This window comes from Carcharhinus amblyrhynchos, unplaced genomic scaffold (assembly GCF_965287045.1).
Source record: "Carcharhinus amblyrhynchos unplaced genomic scaffold, sCarAmb.v2.hapA chromosome_1484, whole genome shotgun sequence".
Classification (NCBI taxonomy): Eukaryota; Metazoa; Chordata; class Chondrichthyes; order Carcharhiniformes; family Carcharhinidae; genus Carcharhinus; species Carcharhinus amblyrhynchos.
In genome coordinates this window covers 1,097-16,156 of record NW_027651224.1, presented here as the reverse complement: position 1 = coordinate 16,156, position 15,060 = coordinate 1,097, and the positions used below count along the sequence as shown (strand labels likewise).

The following is a 15,060-nucleotide window of genomic DNA, read 5'->3' as shown; positions in this document are numbered from 1 at the left end:
GGCAGGGCAGGGGTCAGGGGAAGGTCAAAGATCACATGGCAGGGGTCAGGGGAAGGTCAAGGTTCACAAGGCAGGGCAGGGGTCGGGGAAGGTCAAGGTTCACAAGGCAGGGCAGGGGTCAGGGGAAGGTCAAAGATCACGAGGCAGGGCAGGGGTCAGGGGAAGGGTGGAAGGTTACGAGGCGGGACAGGGAAAAGGGTCAAGGGTGAGGGGCAGGAGGTGAGATCAGCTCCCTCTTTCTGCATCCCCTCGCGCCTCACATTCGCCCCCTCGCGCCTTGCAGTTGCCCCCTTGCCCAATAACTCACGTTGCCAAGGTTACGGAGAGCCATGCACTCTCAGGTGCCAGAAGTCCATCGAAAACCACTCGCTGGGATCCACCCAACTGGTTCCAATCCATCAGCACTTTCAGATTTGTAAAGGGTGGGGAGGCTGTGCACACAGGAGGGAGAGTTAGACACAAACAGATGGAACCCCTCCCTCAATACTGTTACACAGCAACAGGAAAAGGCCATTCAGCCCATCGCGATTCAAATCAGAGGATAGTCATCACAGAGTAAAGCTCCCTCTACACTGTCCCCCCATCAAACACTCCCAGGACAGGTACAGCACGGGGTCAGATACAGAGTAAAGCTCCCTCTACACTGTCCCCCATCAAACACTCCCAGGACAGGTACAGCACGGGGTTAGATACAGAGTAAAGCTCCTCTACACTGTCCCCATCAAACACTCCCAGGACAGGTACAGCACGGGGTTAGATACAGAGTAAAGCTCCCTCTACACTGTCCCCCATCAAACACTCCCAGGACAGGTACAGCACGGGGTTAGATACAGAGTAAAGCTCCCTCTACACTGTCCCCCCATCAAACACTCCAGGACAGGTACAGCACGGGGTTAGATACAGAGTAAAGCTCCCTCTACACTGTCCCCCATCAAACACTCCCAGGACAGGTACAGCACGGGGTTAGATACAGAGTAAAGCTCCCTCTACACTGTCCCCCATCAAACACTCCCAGGACAGGTACAGCACGGGGTTAGATACAGAGTTAGATACAGGATGCTGCCTGGTATGGAAGGGCTGTCTTACGAGGAAAGATTGAATGAACTTGGGCTGTTTTCCCTTGAGAGACGTCGGCTGAGGGGGGATCTAATAGAGGTTTATAAGATTATGAAGGGGATAGATAGAGTAAATGGTGGTAAGCTTTTCCGCTATTAGAAATGGATAGAACGAGGGGTCACGGACTTAGGGTGAGGGGGGCTAGGTATAAGACAAATATTAGAGGGCAGTTTTTCACGCAAAGGGTAGTGGGGGTGTGGAATGCACTGCCGAGTAAGGTGGTGGAAGCAGGCACGCTAGGGTTGTTTAAGAGTCACTTAGACAGCCACATGAGCGGGCTACATATAGGGGGATATAGCAGGCCTTACTAAACATTGTAGGCTTGGGAATACGTTTTGCCTCAGGGATGTTAGTCTTTGCCTGTTTAATAATGAATTTTTTTTGTCTCCACAGGCATTTAAGTCCAGCAAGGGGCATGCATGCGGCAGGTTGTGGTGGGCTGCTCTTGGACGTTGCTTCGGGAGTTGCCTATTGCTTCATGTCGTTAGTGTGCTTGAACTGGACCATCTCGAGGGCAACATGACAGCTCAGAGACTATCTCTGTTACTGTGCGGACACATGGATTTGGGCCTGTGTCTGTGGAGTTTGCGCGTTCTCCCCGTGGTTGCGTGGGTTTCCTCCGGGTGCTCCGGTTTCCTCCCACATCCCAAAGATGTGCTTTTAGGCTGATTGATTGGGTACTAAATTGTCCCTAAATTGGACCTCCCTGATCCTCGCACATTAGGCATAGGCTAAAATCATGAATAGGTCACTGAGACAGTGGGACGGCGGCGCGGGCTCGTTGGGCCGAAGGGCCTGTTTCCCGTGCTGTGTTGTTCTTTGTTCTTTGTTCTTAAAGCCCCCTCTACACTGTCCCCATCAAACACTCCCAGGACAGGTACAGCACGGGGTTAGATACAGAGTAAAGCTCCCTCTACACTGTCCCCCCATCAAACACTCCCAGGACAGGTACAGCACGGGGTTAGATACAGAGTAAAGCTCCCTCTACACTGTCCCCCCATCAAACACTCCCAGGACAGGTACAGCACAGGGTTAGATACAGAGTAAAGCTCCCTCTACACTGTCCCCCATCAAACACTCCCAGGACAGGTACAGCACAGGGTTAGATACAGAGTAAAGCTCCCTCTACACTGTCCCCCATCAAACACTCCCAGGACAGGTACAGCACGGGGTTAGATACAGAGTAAAGCTCCCTCTACACTGGCCCCCATCAAACACTCCCAGGACAGGTACAGCACGGGGTTAGATACAGAGTAAAGCTCCCTCTACACTGGCCCCCATCAAACACTCCCAGGACAGGTACAGCACGGGGTTAGATACAGAGTAAAGCTCCCTCTACACTGTCCCCATCAAACACTCCCAGGACAGGTACAGCACGGGGTTAGATACAGAGTAAAGCTCCCTCTACACTGTCCCCCATCAAACACTCCCAGGGCAGGTACAGCACGGGGTTAGATACAGAGTAAAGCTCCCTCTACACTGTCCCCCCATCAAACCCAGGGCAGGTACAGCACGGGGTTAGATACAGAGTAAAGCTCCCTCTACACTGTCTCCCCATCAAACACCCCCAGGACAGGTACAGCATGGGGTTAGATACAGAGTAAAGCTCCCTCTGCACTGTCCCCCCATCAAACACTCCCAGGACAGATACAGCACGGGGTTAGATACAGAGTAAAGCTCCCTCTACACTGTCCCCCATCAAACACTCCCAGGGCAGGTACAGCACGGGGTTAGATACAGAGTAAAGCTCCCTCTACACTGTCTCCCCATCAAACACTCCCAGGACAGGTACAGCACGGGGTTAGATACAGAGTAAAGCTCCCTCTACACTGTCCCCCCATCAAACACTCCCAGGACTTTTGCTTAAATTATTTTATTATTATTTTGTTTATTTTAATTTTTATTATTTATAATTATAATAATATTATTATTTTTTTTAATAAAATTTAAATAAATTTTTTAAATAAAATTTTTTAATAAAAATAAAAAATCCCCAGGGGATTCTCCTCCCACATGCTTCTTTCCCCTCCTCTTGACATTGACCCAAGACTGATTACTAGGAGTGACTATTTCCTTAAAACTCCTATCAATGTCTCTCTCTGCCTCACGAATTATGCGGAGCTCCTCTAATACCACCTCCAGCTCCTTAACACGCTCCTCCAGAAGCTTCAATCTAACACACTTCCTACAAGTAAAATCCCCTGAAACACTACTGGAGTCCCTCACCACATACATCCCACAGGAGATGCAGCACACTGCCCGAACTGCCATCCCTGAAACAGGTAACAGCAAAAAAAAGAGTAAAAAATATAAAAAAAAACTTCCCCACACTTATAATTAGGTTAGAGGAGGTGGGAGGGTGGGATTCTCTACTAGTGTAGAGAATCGGGTATCCTCTCTGGACTAATTTATAGGGTTAGAGGCCTGAAGAAAAAAAACTACAACTACCGGTCGACGCCCTAGTGACGACTTCCGGTTTCTAACTAATTTTAAAAAAACCGCCGAAAAAACTCGCAACTGAAACTAGAATTAAACAGTTAAGCAAAATAAACAGAAAAAAAAACGCACCTTTTTACTGCCTCCTTACTCGCACAAAAATCGCTGCCTCTCGACTCTGCTCCAACGGAACAATGAGGCCGATTCGCAGTGGTGAGTGCTTTTAAACCCGAAAAAACTACAACTACCGGTCGACGCCCTAGTGACGACTTCCGGTTTCTAACTAATTTTTAAAAAACCGCCGAAAAAACTCGCAACTGAAACTAGAATTAAACAGTTAAGCAAAATAATTTAAATAATAATTAAATAATTTTATAATTAAATAATTAAAATAATTAAATTAATTATTATTAATTATTATTTAATTATAATAATATTATATAATTATTATTTAATATTTATAATAATAATATAATTAATAATTATATTAAATAATTAAAAATAATTATCAACTTTCAGTTGATGGTAATTATTCATCATGGAGTTCGGTTACGAGTGGTGTGCCTCAGGGATCTGTTTTGGGGCCACTGCTGTTTGTAATCTTTATTAATGATCTGGATGAGGGTATAGTTGGGTGGATTAGTAAATTTGCTGATGACACCAAAGTCGGAGGTGTGGTAGATCGTGAGGAAGGGTGTCACAGTTTGCAGGGTGACTTAGACAGGTTGCAGAGCTGGGCCGAGAGGTGGCGGATGGAGTTTAATGCGGAGAAGTGTGAGGTAATTCACTTTGGTAGGAATAACAGATGTGTCGAGTATAGGGCTAACGGGAGGACTCTGAATAGTGTGGATGAACAGAGGGATCTAGGTGTATGTGTACATAGATCCCTGAAAGTAGGGAATCAAGTAGATAAGGTTGTTAAGAAGGCAGACGGTGTCTTGGCGTTTATTGGTAGGGGGATTGAATTTAGGAGTCGCAGCGTCATGTTGCAACTGTACACAACTCTGGTGCGGCCGCACTTGGAGTACTGTGTGCAGTTCTGGTCCCCACATTACAGGAAGGATGTGGAGGCTTTGGAGAGGGTGCAGAGGAGGTTTACCAGGATGTTGCCTGGTATGGAGGGGAGGTCCTATGAGGAGAGACTGAGGGATTTGGGGTTGTTTTCACTGGAAAGAAGGCGGCTAAGAGGGGATCTTATAGAAACATATAAGATGATTAGAGGTTTAGATAGGGTGGATGGTGATAGCCTGTTTCCTCGGATGGAGAAAGCTAGCACGAGGGGGCATGGCTTTAAATTAAGGGGGGGTAGTTATAGGACGGATGTCAGGGGCAGGTTCTTTACCCAGAGGGTGGTGAGGGACTGGAATGCCCTGCCTGCTGCAGTTGTAAATGCGCCTAGTTTGGGGGCGTTTAAGAGATTGGTGGATAGGTTTATGGACAAAAAGGGATTGGTTTAGATTAGTGGGTCAATGTTTTTTTAAAAATAAGACTGGTCGGCGCAACATTGTGGGCCGAAGGGCCTGTTCCGCGCTGTAATGTTCTATGTTCTATGTTCTAGGACAGGTACAGCACGGGGTTAGATACAGAGTAAAACTCCCTCTACACTGTCCCCCCATCAAACACTCCCAGGACAGGTACAGCACGGGGTTAGATACACAGTAAAGCTCCCTCTACACTGTCCCCATCAAACACTCCCAGGACAGGTACAGCACGGGGTTAGATACAGAGTAAAGCTCCCTCTACACTGTCCCCCATCAAACACTCCCAGGACAGGTACAGCACGGGGTTAGATACAGAGTAAAGCTCCCTCTACACTGTCCCCCATCAAACACTCCCAGGACAGGTACAACACGGGGTTAGATACAGAGTAAAGCTCCCTCTACACTGTTCCCCCATCAAACACTCCCAGGACAGGTACAGCACGGGGTTAGATACAGAGTAAAGCTCCCTCTACACTGTCCCCCCCATCAAACACTCCCAGGACAGGTACAGCACGGGGTTAGATACAGAGTAAAGCTCCCTCTACACCATCCCCCATCAAACACTCCCAGGACAGGTACAGCACGGGGTTAGATACAGAGTAAAGCTCCCTCTACACTGTCCCCATCAAACACTCCCAGGACAGGTACAGCACGGGGTTAGATACAGAGTAAAGCTCCCTCTACACTGTCCCCATCAAACACTCCCAGGACAGGTACAGCACGGGGTTAGATACAGAGTAAAGCCCCCTCTGCACTGTCCCCATCAAACACTCCCAGGACAGGTACAGCACGGGGTTAGATACAGAGTAAAGCCCCCTCTACACTGTCCCCATCAAACACTCCCAGGACAGGTACAGCACGGGGTTAGATACAGAGTAAAGCTCCCTCTACACTGTCCCCCCATCAAACACTCCCAGGACAGGTACAGCACGGGGTTAGATACAGAGTAAAGCTCCGTCTACACTGTCCCCATCAAACACTCCCAGGACAGGTACAGCACGGGGTTAGATACAGAGTAAAGCTCCCTCTACACTGTCCCCCCATCAAACACTCCCAGGACAGGTACAGCACAGGGTTAGATACAGAGTAAAGCTCCCTCTACGCTATCCCCCCATCAAACACTCCCAGGACAGGTACAGCACGGGGTTAGATACAGAGTAAAGCTCCCTCTACACTGTCCCCATCAAACACTCCCAGGACAGGTACAGCACGGGGTTAGATACAGAGTAAAGCTCCCTCTACACTGTCCCCATCAAACACTCCCAGGACAGGGCAATGTGAATAAAAGTCTATCCCTGGAGACTGGGGGTGGGACTGGATCTCAGTGGGTGCTCGAGATGAAGAGCGTTTAGTACTGGAACAAGGCGGTGAGGGAGAAAGGAATCAGAGATTTGTTAATGAAGTGAGCTGAAGGGGGTGAGTGAGCTGGTTTGTGTGTAGCAAAAACACCAGCCCAGAGGCTGTGTACTGAATATTGAGCTTCCAGCTTTGAGGCTGTTGAAATCCAACCAACCAAGGAAATGTCTGAAGCCCAAACTTCAGTGCATTCACTGGGCAAAGGTGGACTCACATTCCAATCATTCCTCATGTAAATTGAGTTTGTGGCTTTGTGCGCAGTTTGTGAGCAGGAATCCCAGCCTCCTGACAAAGGGACGGCCTGTTCCGAAAACTCGTGGTGTTTTGCTCCGAATAAACCTGTTGGACTTTCAACTGGTGTTGTGAGATTTCTTTCTGGTTTCACTCCAATCCAATGCTGGCATCTCCAGATCAATAAGAACATAAGAAATAGGAGCAGGAGTAGGGCCATCTAGCCCCTCGAGCCTGCCCCGCCATTCAATAAGATCATGGCTGATCTGATAGTGGATCAGTTCCACTTTCCCGCCTTCTCCCCATAACCCTTAGTTCCCCTGTCTATCAGAAACCTATCTACCCGTGACTTCAATATATTCAGCGAGGGTGGATAATGGTAGCTAACCCCTGTGTCCTGATGCTGGCCCTGGACAAGGACAAACCTCTCAGAATCGCAATGCCATCTTCTTTCTCCGTTTTGATCTCTGGAGCCTCCTCCTGAACAGTCTCTGTCTCAGCTGAAGGCATCTGATCCTCGGAGCTTTCCCACCTGTAACAGAATGTACACCAAATCCTCTTAGATCCCTTCACACACACTTACCCCACCCATATTGTCGGAGGGACACTACTGAGGGAGTGCCGCACTGTCAGAGGGTCAGTACTGAGGGAGTGCCGCACTGTCAGAGGGTCAGTACTGAGGGAGTGCCGCACTGTCAGAGGGTCAGTGCTGAGGGAGTGCCGCACTGTCAGAGGGTCAGTGCTGAGGGAGTGCCGCACTGTCAGAGGGTCAGTACTGAGGGAGTGCCGCACTGTCAGAGGGTCTGTGCTGAGGGAGTGCCGCACTGTCAGAGGGTCAGTACTGAGGGAGTGCCGCACTGTCAGAGGGTCAGTGCTGAGGGAGTGCCGCACTGTCAGAGGGTCAGTGCTGAGGGAGTGCCGCACTGTCAGAGGGTCTGTGCTGAGGGAGTGCCGCACTGTCAGAGGGTCAGTACTGAGGGAGTGCCGCACTGTCAGAGGGTCAGTGCTGAGGGAGTGCCGCACTGTCAGAGGGTCAGTGCTGAGGGAGTGCCGCACTGTCAGAGGGTCAGTGCTGAGGGAGTGCCGCACTGTCAGAGGGTCAGTACTGAGGGAGTGCCGCACTGTCAGAGGGTCAGTGCTGAGGGAGTGCCGCACTGTCAGAGGGTCAGTGCTGAGGGAGTGCCGCACTGTCAGAGGGTCAGTGCTGAGGGAGTGCCGCACTGTCAGAGGATCAGTGCAGAGGGAGTGCCGCACTGTCAGAGGGTCAGTGCAGAGGGAGTGCCGCACTGTCAGAGGGTCAGTGCTGAGGGAGTGCCGCACTGTCAGAGGGTCAGTGCTGAGGGAGTGCCGCACTGTCAGAGGGTCAGTGCTGAGGGAGTGCCGCACTGTCGGAGGGTCAGTGCTGAGGGAGTGCCGCACTGTCAGAGGGTCAGTGCTGAGGGAGTGCCGCACTGTCGGAGGGTCAGTGCTGAGGGAGTGCCGCACTGTCAGAGGGTCAGTGCTGAGGGAGTGCCGCACTGTCAGAGGGTCAGTGCTGAGGGAGTGCCGCACTGTCAGAGGGTCAGTGCTGAGGGAGTGCCGCACTGTCAGAGGGTCAGTGCTGAGGGAGTGCCGCACTGTCAGAGGGTCAGTGCTGAGGGAGTGCCGCACTGTCAGAGGGTCAGTGCTGAGGGAGTGCCGCACTGTCAGAGGGTCAGTGCTGAGGGAGCGCCGCACTGTCAGAGGGTCAGTGCTGAGGGAGTGCCGCACTGTCAGAGGGTCAGTGCTGAGGGAGCGCCGCACTGTCAGAGGGTCAGTGCTGAGGGAGCGCCGCACTGTCAGAGGGTCAGTGCTGAGGGAGCGCCGTACTGTACCTGGGTCTGTCGCGAATCGACTGTGGGACCAGTTCAGCCGGAGTCCAGGAATCCTTGGGAATGGGAAAATCGAGAAAGATGAAAAGAGGGAAAGTGGTTAAAACACATTTGACTGACAACTCTGTTCATACAGCTCACATTCTCCACACCTCAAACCCAGCCGGTTACACAGGAACAGGACGAGGCCACTCATGAGCCTCTTTCACCGTATGAGAGAAAGGATTACAGAGAAAAATATATAGAGACAGAGAGAGAGGCAGAGAGAGAGAGAGAGACGGAGAGAGAGACAGAGAGAGAGAGAGAGACGGAGAGAGAGACAGAGAGAGAGAGAGAGACGGAGAGAGAGAGACAGAGAGAGAGAGACGGAGAGAGAGACAGAGAGAGAGAGAGAGAGACGGAGAGAGAGACAGAGAGAGAGAGAGAGAGACGGAGAGAGAGATAGAGACAGAGAGAGACAGACAGAAACAGAGAGAGAGAGACAGGGAGAGAGAGAGACAGGGAGAGAGAGAGAGAGAGAGAGACAGAGAGAGACAGACAGACAGACAGACAGAGAGACAATTACAGACAGACTGATCTCCCTGTTCCCAGGCTCTGGGATTTCAGTCTCTTACCGGATCGTCAAAGGGAACTCCCAGAGATTCCATGGCAGTAAACAACATCTCCTTCTGTAATAGGGACTCATTGATATGAACTTTAATATCCTGAAAGAGAAAGGCAAAGAGGAAAGTGGGAGAGACTTATAGAAACATACAAGATGATTAGAGGTTTAGATAGGGTGGATAGTGATAGCCTTTTTCCTCGGATGGAGAAAGCTAGCACGAGGGGGCATGGCTTTAAATTAAGGGGGGGTAGTTATAGGACGGATGTCAGGGGTAGGTTCTTTACCCAGCGGGTGGTGAGGGATTGGAATGCCCTGCCTGCTCTGCGCTGTAATGTTCTATGTTCTATGAAAGAGAGAGAGAGAGAGAGGGGCCAAGATAGAAGAGCGAGAGAGACTGAGACAGACAGAGGGTCAGAGAGACAGACAGAGGGTCAGACAGACAGAGGGTCAGACAGACAGAGGGTCAGACAGACACACAGAGGGTCAGACAGACAGACAGAGGGTCAGACAGACACACAGAGGGTCAGACAGACAGACAGAGGGTCAGACAGACAGAGGGTCAGACAGACAGACAGGGGGTCAGACAGACAGACAGAGGGTCAGACAGACAGACAGAGGGTCAGACAGACAGACAGGGGGTCAGACAGACAGAGGGTCAGACAGACAGACATGGGGTCAGACAGACAGACAGGGGGTCAGACAGACAGACAGAGGGTCAGACAGACAGACAGGGGGTCAGACAGACAGACAGACAGAGGGTCAGACAGAAAGAGGGTCAGACAGACAGACAGGGGGTCAGACAGACAGACAGAGGGTCAGACAGACAGACAGAGGGTCAGACAGACAGAGGGTCAGACAGAAAGAGGGTCAGACAGACAGACAGGGGGTCAGACAGACAGACAGGGGGTCAGACAGACAGAGGGTGTATCTCTGCTCAGACTCAAACTCTTGCCCAACAACAGGACAAATATCAGGGAGAATGTTGAAAGTCACGTGTTGGTCAGAGGAGGGTCAAAGGTCACGCTGGGGGATGGAGCCAGGCTAAGGGTTAGGTAGGGGTCAGGGTTGGGTCAAAGGACTGATCGGGGTCAGGGTTGGGTTGGGAACCAATAAGGGTCAGGGTTGGGTCGAGGGTCAGACGGGGTCAGGGTTGGGTCGAGGGTCAGACGGGGTTGGGTCGAGGGTCAGACGGGGTCAGGGTTGGGTCAGGGGTCAGGATCAGGTCAAGCGTCCCAGTTTTTATCTTCCCCTGCAGTACAAGAAGGCAGCTGACCAGCACCTTCTCAAAGGGCAATGAGGGATGGGAAATAAATGCTGGGCCCAGCCAGTAATGGCCACACCCTGTGAGTGAATTAAAGATGGAGGGAGGTTGACCCACCTCTCTGGGCAGGATCTCGTCCGTCTCTCCGGCCGGGAGCTTCGATCGGTAAAAGTCCAGGTTCTGTTGGACGGAGCTATCCTCGGGTCGGAAGAGGAGGAAGGTTCTGGAACACTCCACAGCTTTCTTGTAATTCCCGACTGTCCGTGTGGGAAAGCACAGAGCGTCAACGACCGGAGGCCGACACAGCCTGACCCCATCCAACTCCGAACCCTCCCAGCATCTGAACACCATCAGATCGCAGACCTCTGATACATTGGCCTGAGCCACTTGCTGCCCCTCAACCTCGGGCACCCCCCCTACACCCTTTCAACCCGGCTCATTCCAATGTCTGAGCCTTGACTGTCTTGCCTGACACCCAAACCCACCACGTGGGTTCCCAATCTCTCTGTACGACCCCTGAACCCACTGTCAGGGCACCCGAATCCCCCTGAGTGTCTGCACGAGCCTCCAACCCCACCTCGCGACATCTGGATCCACTAAACAATTCTGAACCCGCTGTATGATTTCAGAACCCACCCCATGACTCCCCCACCCCACCCCACCCCCCCCAATGTCCCCAAACCCTCCCTATGACCCCTGTACGCGCCCCAAACCCACACTCCCACACCCAACCCCCCGACACTGCCACCTCCCTTTGCCCCCCCCCCCCACGGGAATCTGGATGCACACGGCTGCACCGATGGTTATCTGCCCGACCCCCGAACTTTGACCCACCTTTGTGGTAGGCAGATTGAAGTAAGTAGAAGTGGGAAGGGAGGAAATCCTCGATGGCCTTGGCGCTGCCCGGTTTGGTGGCCAGCTCCCTGACGCAGTCCTGCTTACAGCCCAACACCTGGACGTAGTGGTCTGGGAAGGAGACGGGAGTTAGACCAGCCGACTCGCAGCCCCATCCTTCCCCTAACGCCCCTCTCCCAGAAACCCTCACTCGCTTTCCCCTGACTGGATTAAGGAAACAGACTGGGCAAGGAACGCAGAATGGCCGCTCAGCCCATCCCCCCCAATCCTGGCCCCTTTGCGAGGTGGAATCATCAGCTCAAACAGAGTTACACTGACTCTTTGGGTAGTACAGTGGGTTAGCACTGCTGCTTCACAGCTCCAGGGTCCTGGGTTTGATTCCCGGCTCGGGTCACTGTCTGTGCGGAGTTTGCACATTCTCCCCGTGTCTGCGTGGGTTTCCTCCGGGTGCTCCAGTTTTCTCCCACAGTCCAAAGATGTGCGGGTTAGGTGGATTGGCCATGCTAAAGTGTCCAGGGATGTGTAAATTAGAGGGATTAGTGGGTATAACATGCAGGGCCTGGGTGGGATTGTGGTCAGTTCAGACTCGATGGGCTGAATGGCCTCTTTCTGTACTGTAGGATTTCTATGACTGGCAATGATAACTCTTGTTTTCTCCTGCTCCACTCTTCCGGCATGTTCTGCTTCTCTCCCCACTGCCCACCTGCCCCTACGTCACTGGGAGCACTCTCTCCTTCTCAACTCCCCCCCAAACCCCCACGCCTCGATGAAATCTCTCCCTGCCCTTCTCTGCTCCCAGCTTTTCTCCCAAACTCACTCGTGAGAATTCCCAATGGATACTCTCCCGGATCTGCCTCCAGAAGGGACCCACACCTTTCCAAAATGCAGAGCGCGGAATCCTCCAGATTGCTAAAACAGTCTGTGTCTAACTGCAGCAAGATGATTTATTATCAAACACCTCCTTCCCATCGCACACTCATGTCCGCACCATGTTCAGGACCTTTCTGAACTCCTCAGATACCGAAACAGTCCCGGTCCAAATGCAGCGAGACCTGGACAATATCCAGGCTTGGGCTGACAAGTAGCATTCACCGAAAACCCCTCCCCACACCGTCAACATCCTGGGGTTACCATCGATCCAAAACTGAACTGGGACCCAGCCAGCTGGAGAGAATCTAACCATCTCCCCCTTGACCGTCAATGGCATTGCTAAATCCCCAAACTATCAACATCCTGGGTGTTATTGAATATGATTTGATTGAATATAAAAGTAGGGAGGTCTTGCTGCAGCTGTATAGGGCATTGGTGAGGCCGCAGCTGGAGTACTGTGTGCAGTTTTGGGCGCCGCACTTACGCAAGGATATTTTGGCCTTGGAGGGAGTGCAGAGGAGGTTTACTAGGCTGATACCGGAGTTGAGGGGGTTGAGCTATGAGGAGAGGCTGAATAAACTAGGCTTGTACTCGTTAGAGTTTAGAAGAATGAGGGGAGATCTCACTGAGACGTATAAGATGATGAATGGGATGGATAGGATAGAGGTGGAGAGACTCTTCCCGCTCAAAAAAGACAGTAGGACTAGGGGGCACAGCCTCAAGATAAAGGGGGGCGGTTTAGAACGGAGTTGAGGAGGAACTTCTTCACTCAAAGGGTGGTGAATCTCTGGAATTCTCTGCCCGTTGAAGTGGTGGAGGCTGCCTCGCTAAATATTTTTAAGACGTGGGTTGATGGGTTTTTGATAAGAGAGGGGATTAAGGGTTATGGGGAGAGGGCGGGAAAGTGGAACTGAGCCACGACAGATCAGCCATGATCTTATTGAATGGCGGGGCAGGCTCGAAGGGCTAGATGGCCTACTCCTGCTCCTATTTCTTATGTTATGTTCTTATGTTACCATTCACCAGAAACTGAGCTGGGACCCAAGCATATAAATACTGTAGCTACAAGGGCAGGTCAGAGGCAGAGAAACCTGGGGAGAATAACGTCGCTTCTGACTCACCCCAAAGCCTGTCACATCAGGAGTGTGACAGTTGAGTTGATCTTTTTCTATACCCGAGCTGTGACTGTAACACTATATTCTGCACCCTCTCCTTCCCTTCTCCCCAACATACTCTATGTTTTGTTTATATAACATCCAAGAAACAACATTTTTTAACGTATCCCAATACACGTGACCGTAATAAACCAAATCAGTCTTGAATCATTCTGTCTGGGATATGATTGGCACGTTAGTTACAGTGATAGGGACCTGCCTCCAATTCTGGCCTTGGGTGACTGTCTTTGCGGAGTTGGCACATTCTCCCTTTGTGTGGTTTCTCTCCAGGTGATCCGGTTTCCTCCCACAGTCCAAGGATGTGCAGGTTAGATGGATTGGCCGTGATAAATTGCCCCTTAATATCGGGAGGATTAGCAGGGTAAATACATTCAGTCGGGGGGTTAGGGCCTGGGTGGGATTGTTGTTAATGAAAGCTCGATGGGCCAAACGGCCTTTCTGCACTGCAGGGGAATCTATGATTCTAAAAACACATTCAAAATAAATGTCCATAAATAAATATCATTCAAAATAAACAGTGATGTCTTGAGGAGTGTACATATTACAGAGAATGTACATGTTACAGAGAGTGTACATGTTACAGAGAGTGTACACGTTACAGAGAATGTACACGTTACAGAGAGTGTACACATTACAGAGAATGTACATGTTACAGAGAGTGTACACGTTACAGAGAATGTACACGTTACAGAGAGTGTACATGTTACAGAGAGTGTACACATTACAGAGAATGTACACGTTACAGAGAGTGTACACGTTACGGAGAGTGTACACGTTACAGAGAATGTACACGTTACAGAGAGTGTACACGTTACAGAGAGTGTACACGTTACAGAGAGTGTACACGTTACAGAGAATGTACACGTTACAGAGAGTGTACACGTTACAGAGAGTGTACACGTTACAGAGAATGTACACATTACAGAGAGTGTACACGTTACAGAGAATGTACACGTTACAGAGAGTGTACACGTTACAGAGAGTGTACATGTTACAGAGAGTGTACACATTACAGAGAATGTACACGTTACAGAGAATGTACATGTTACAGAGAATGTACATGTTACAGAGAGTGTACACGTTACGGAGAGTGTACACGTTACAGAGAATGTACACGTTACAGAGAGTGTACACATTACAGAGAGTGTACACGTTACAGAGAATGTACATATTACAGAGAGTGTACACGTGACAGAGAAAGTGCTTCAAGGTAGATAAATCCCAGGATCGGATAAAGTGTATCCCAGGACATTGTGGGAGGCGAGGGGGGAAATTTGCAGGGATATTGCATCATCGATAGCCACAGGTGGAGAGTGGCAAGTGTGGTGTCTTTGTTTAAGAAGGGCTGCAGGGAAAAGCCTGGGAACTAAGCCTGAGACTCACATCCGTTATGGGTAAGTTGTTGGAAGGTATACTGGGAGACAGGATCTACAGGCATTTACAGACACAAGGACTGATTACAGGCAGTCAGCATGGCTCTGTGAGTGACAAATCATCTCTCACAAATTTGACTGAGTTTTTTGAAGGGGGAGCCAAGAAGATCGATGAGGGCAGTGCAGTTGATGTTGTCTATATGGACTTTAACAAGGCCTTTGACAAGGTACCGCATGGTAGGTTGTTGCACGAGGTTAAATCTCACGGGATCCAGGGTGAGGAAGCCAAAATTGGATTGATAGAACATAGAACACTACAGCACGAACAGGCCCTTCGGCCCACAAGTGCGCCGATCACATCTATACCTACCAAGCCATAGAACTATCTGTAACTTCCAACCCCATTAAATCCCATGTACTCATCCAGAAGTCTTTTAAAAGACCCCAGTGAG

General features: G+C 50.5%; 1 protein-coding gene across 1 annotated transcript; it reads right to left on the bottom strand.

Annotated features, from left to right (window-relative positions):
* Positions 1-307: 307 nt before the first annotated feature.
* LOC145340830 (prolyl 3-hydroxylase 1-like) lies at positions 308-11,301 on the bottom strand (the record flags this gene model as incomplete). The annotated part of the gene is made up of 6 exons (XM_080185285.1): positions 308-431; positions 7,046-7,152; positions 8,474-8,526; positions 9,085-9,174; positions 10,453-10,592; positions 11,170-11,301. Coding segments are annotated over 6 exons (646 nt in total), but the record flags the coding sequence as incomplete, so codon positions are not given.
* Positions 11,302-15,060: the final 3,759 nt, after the last annotated feature.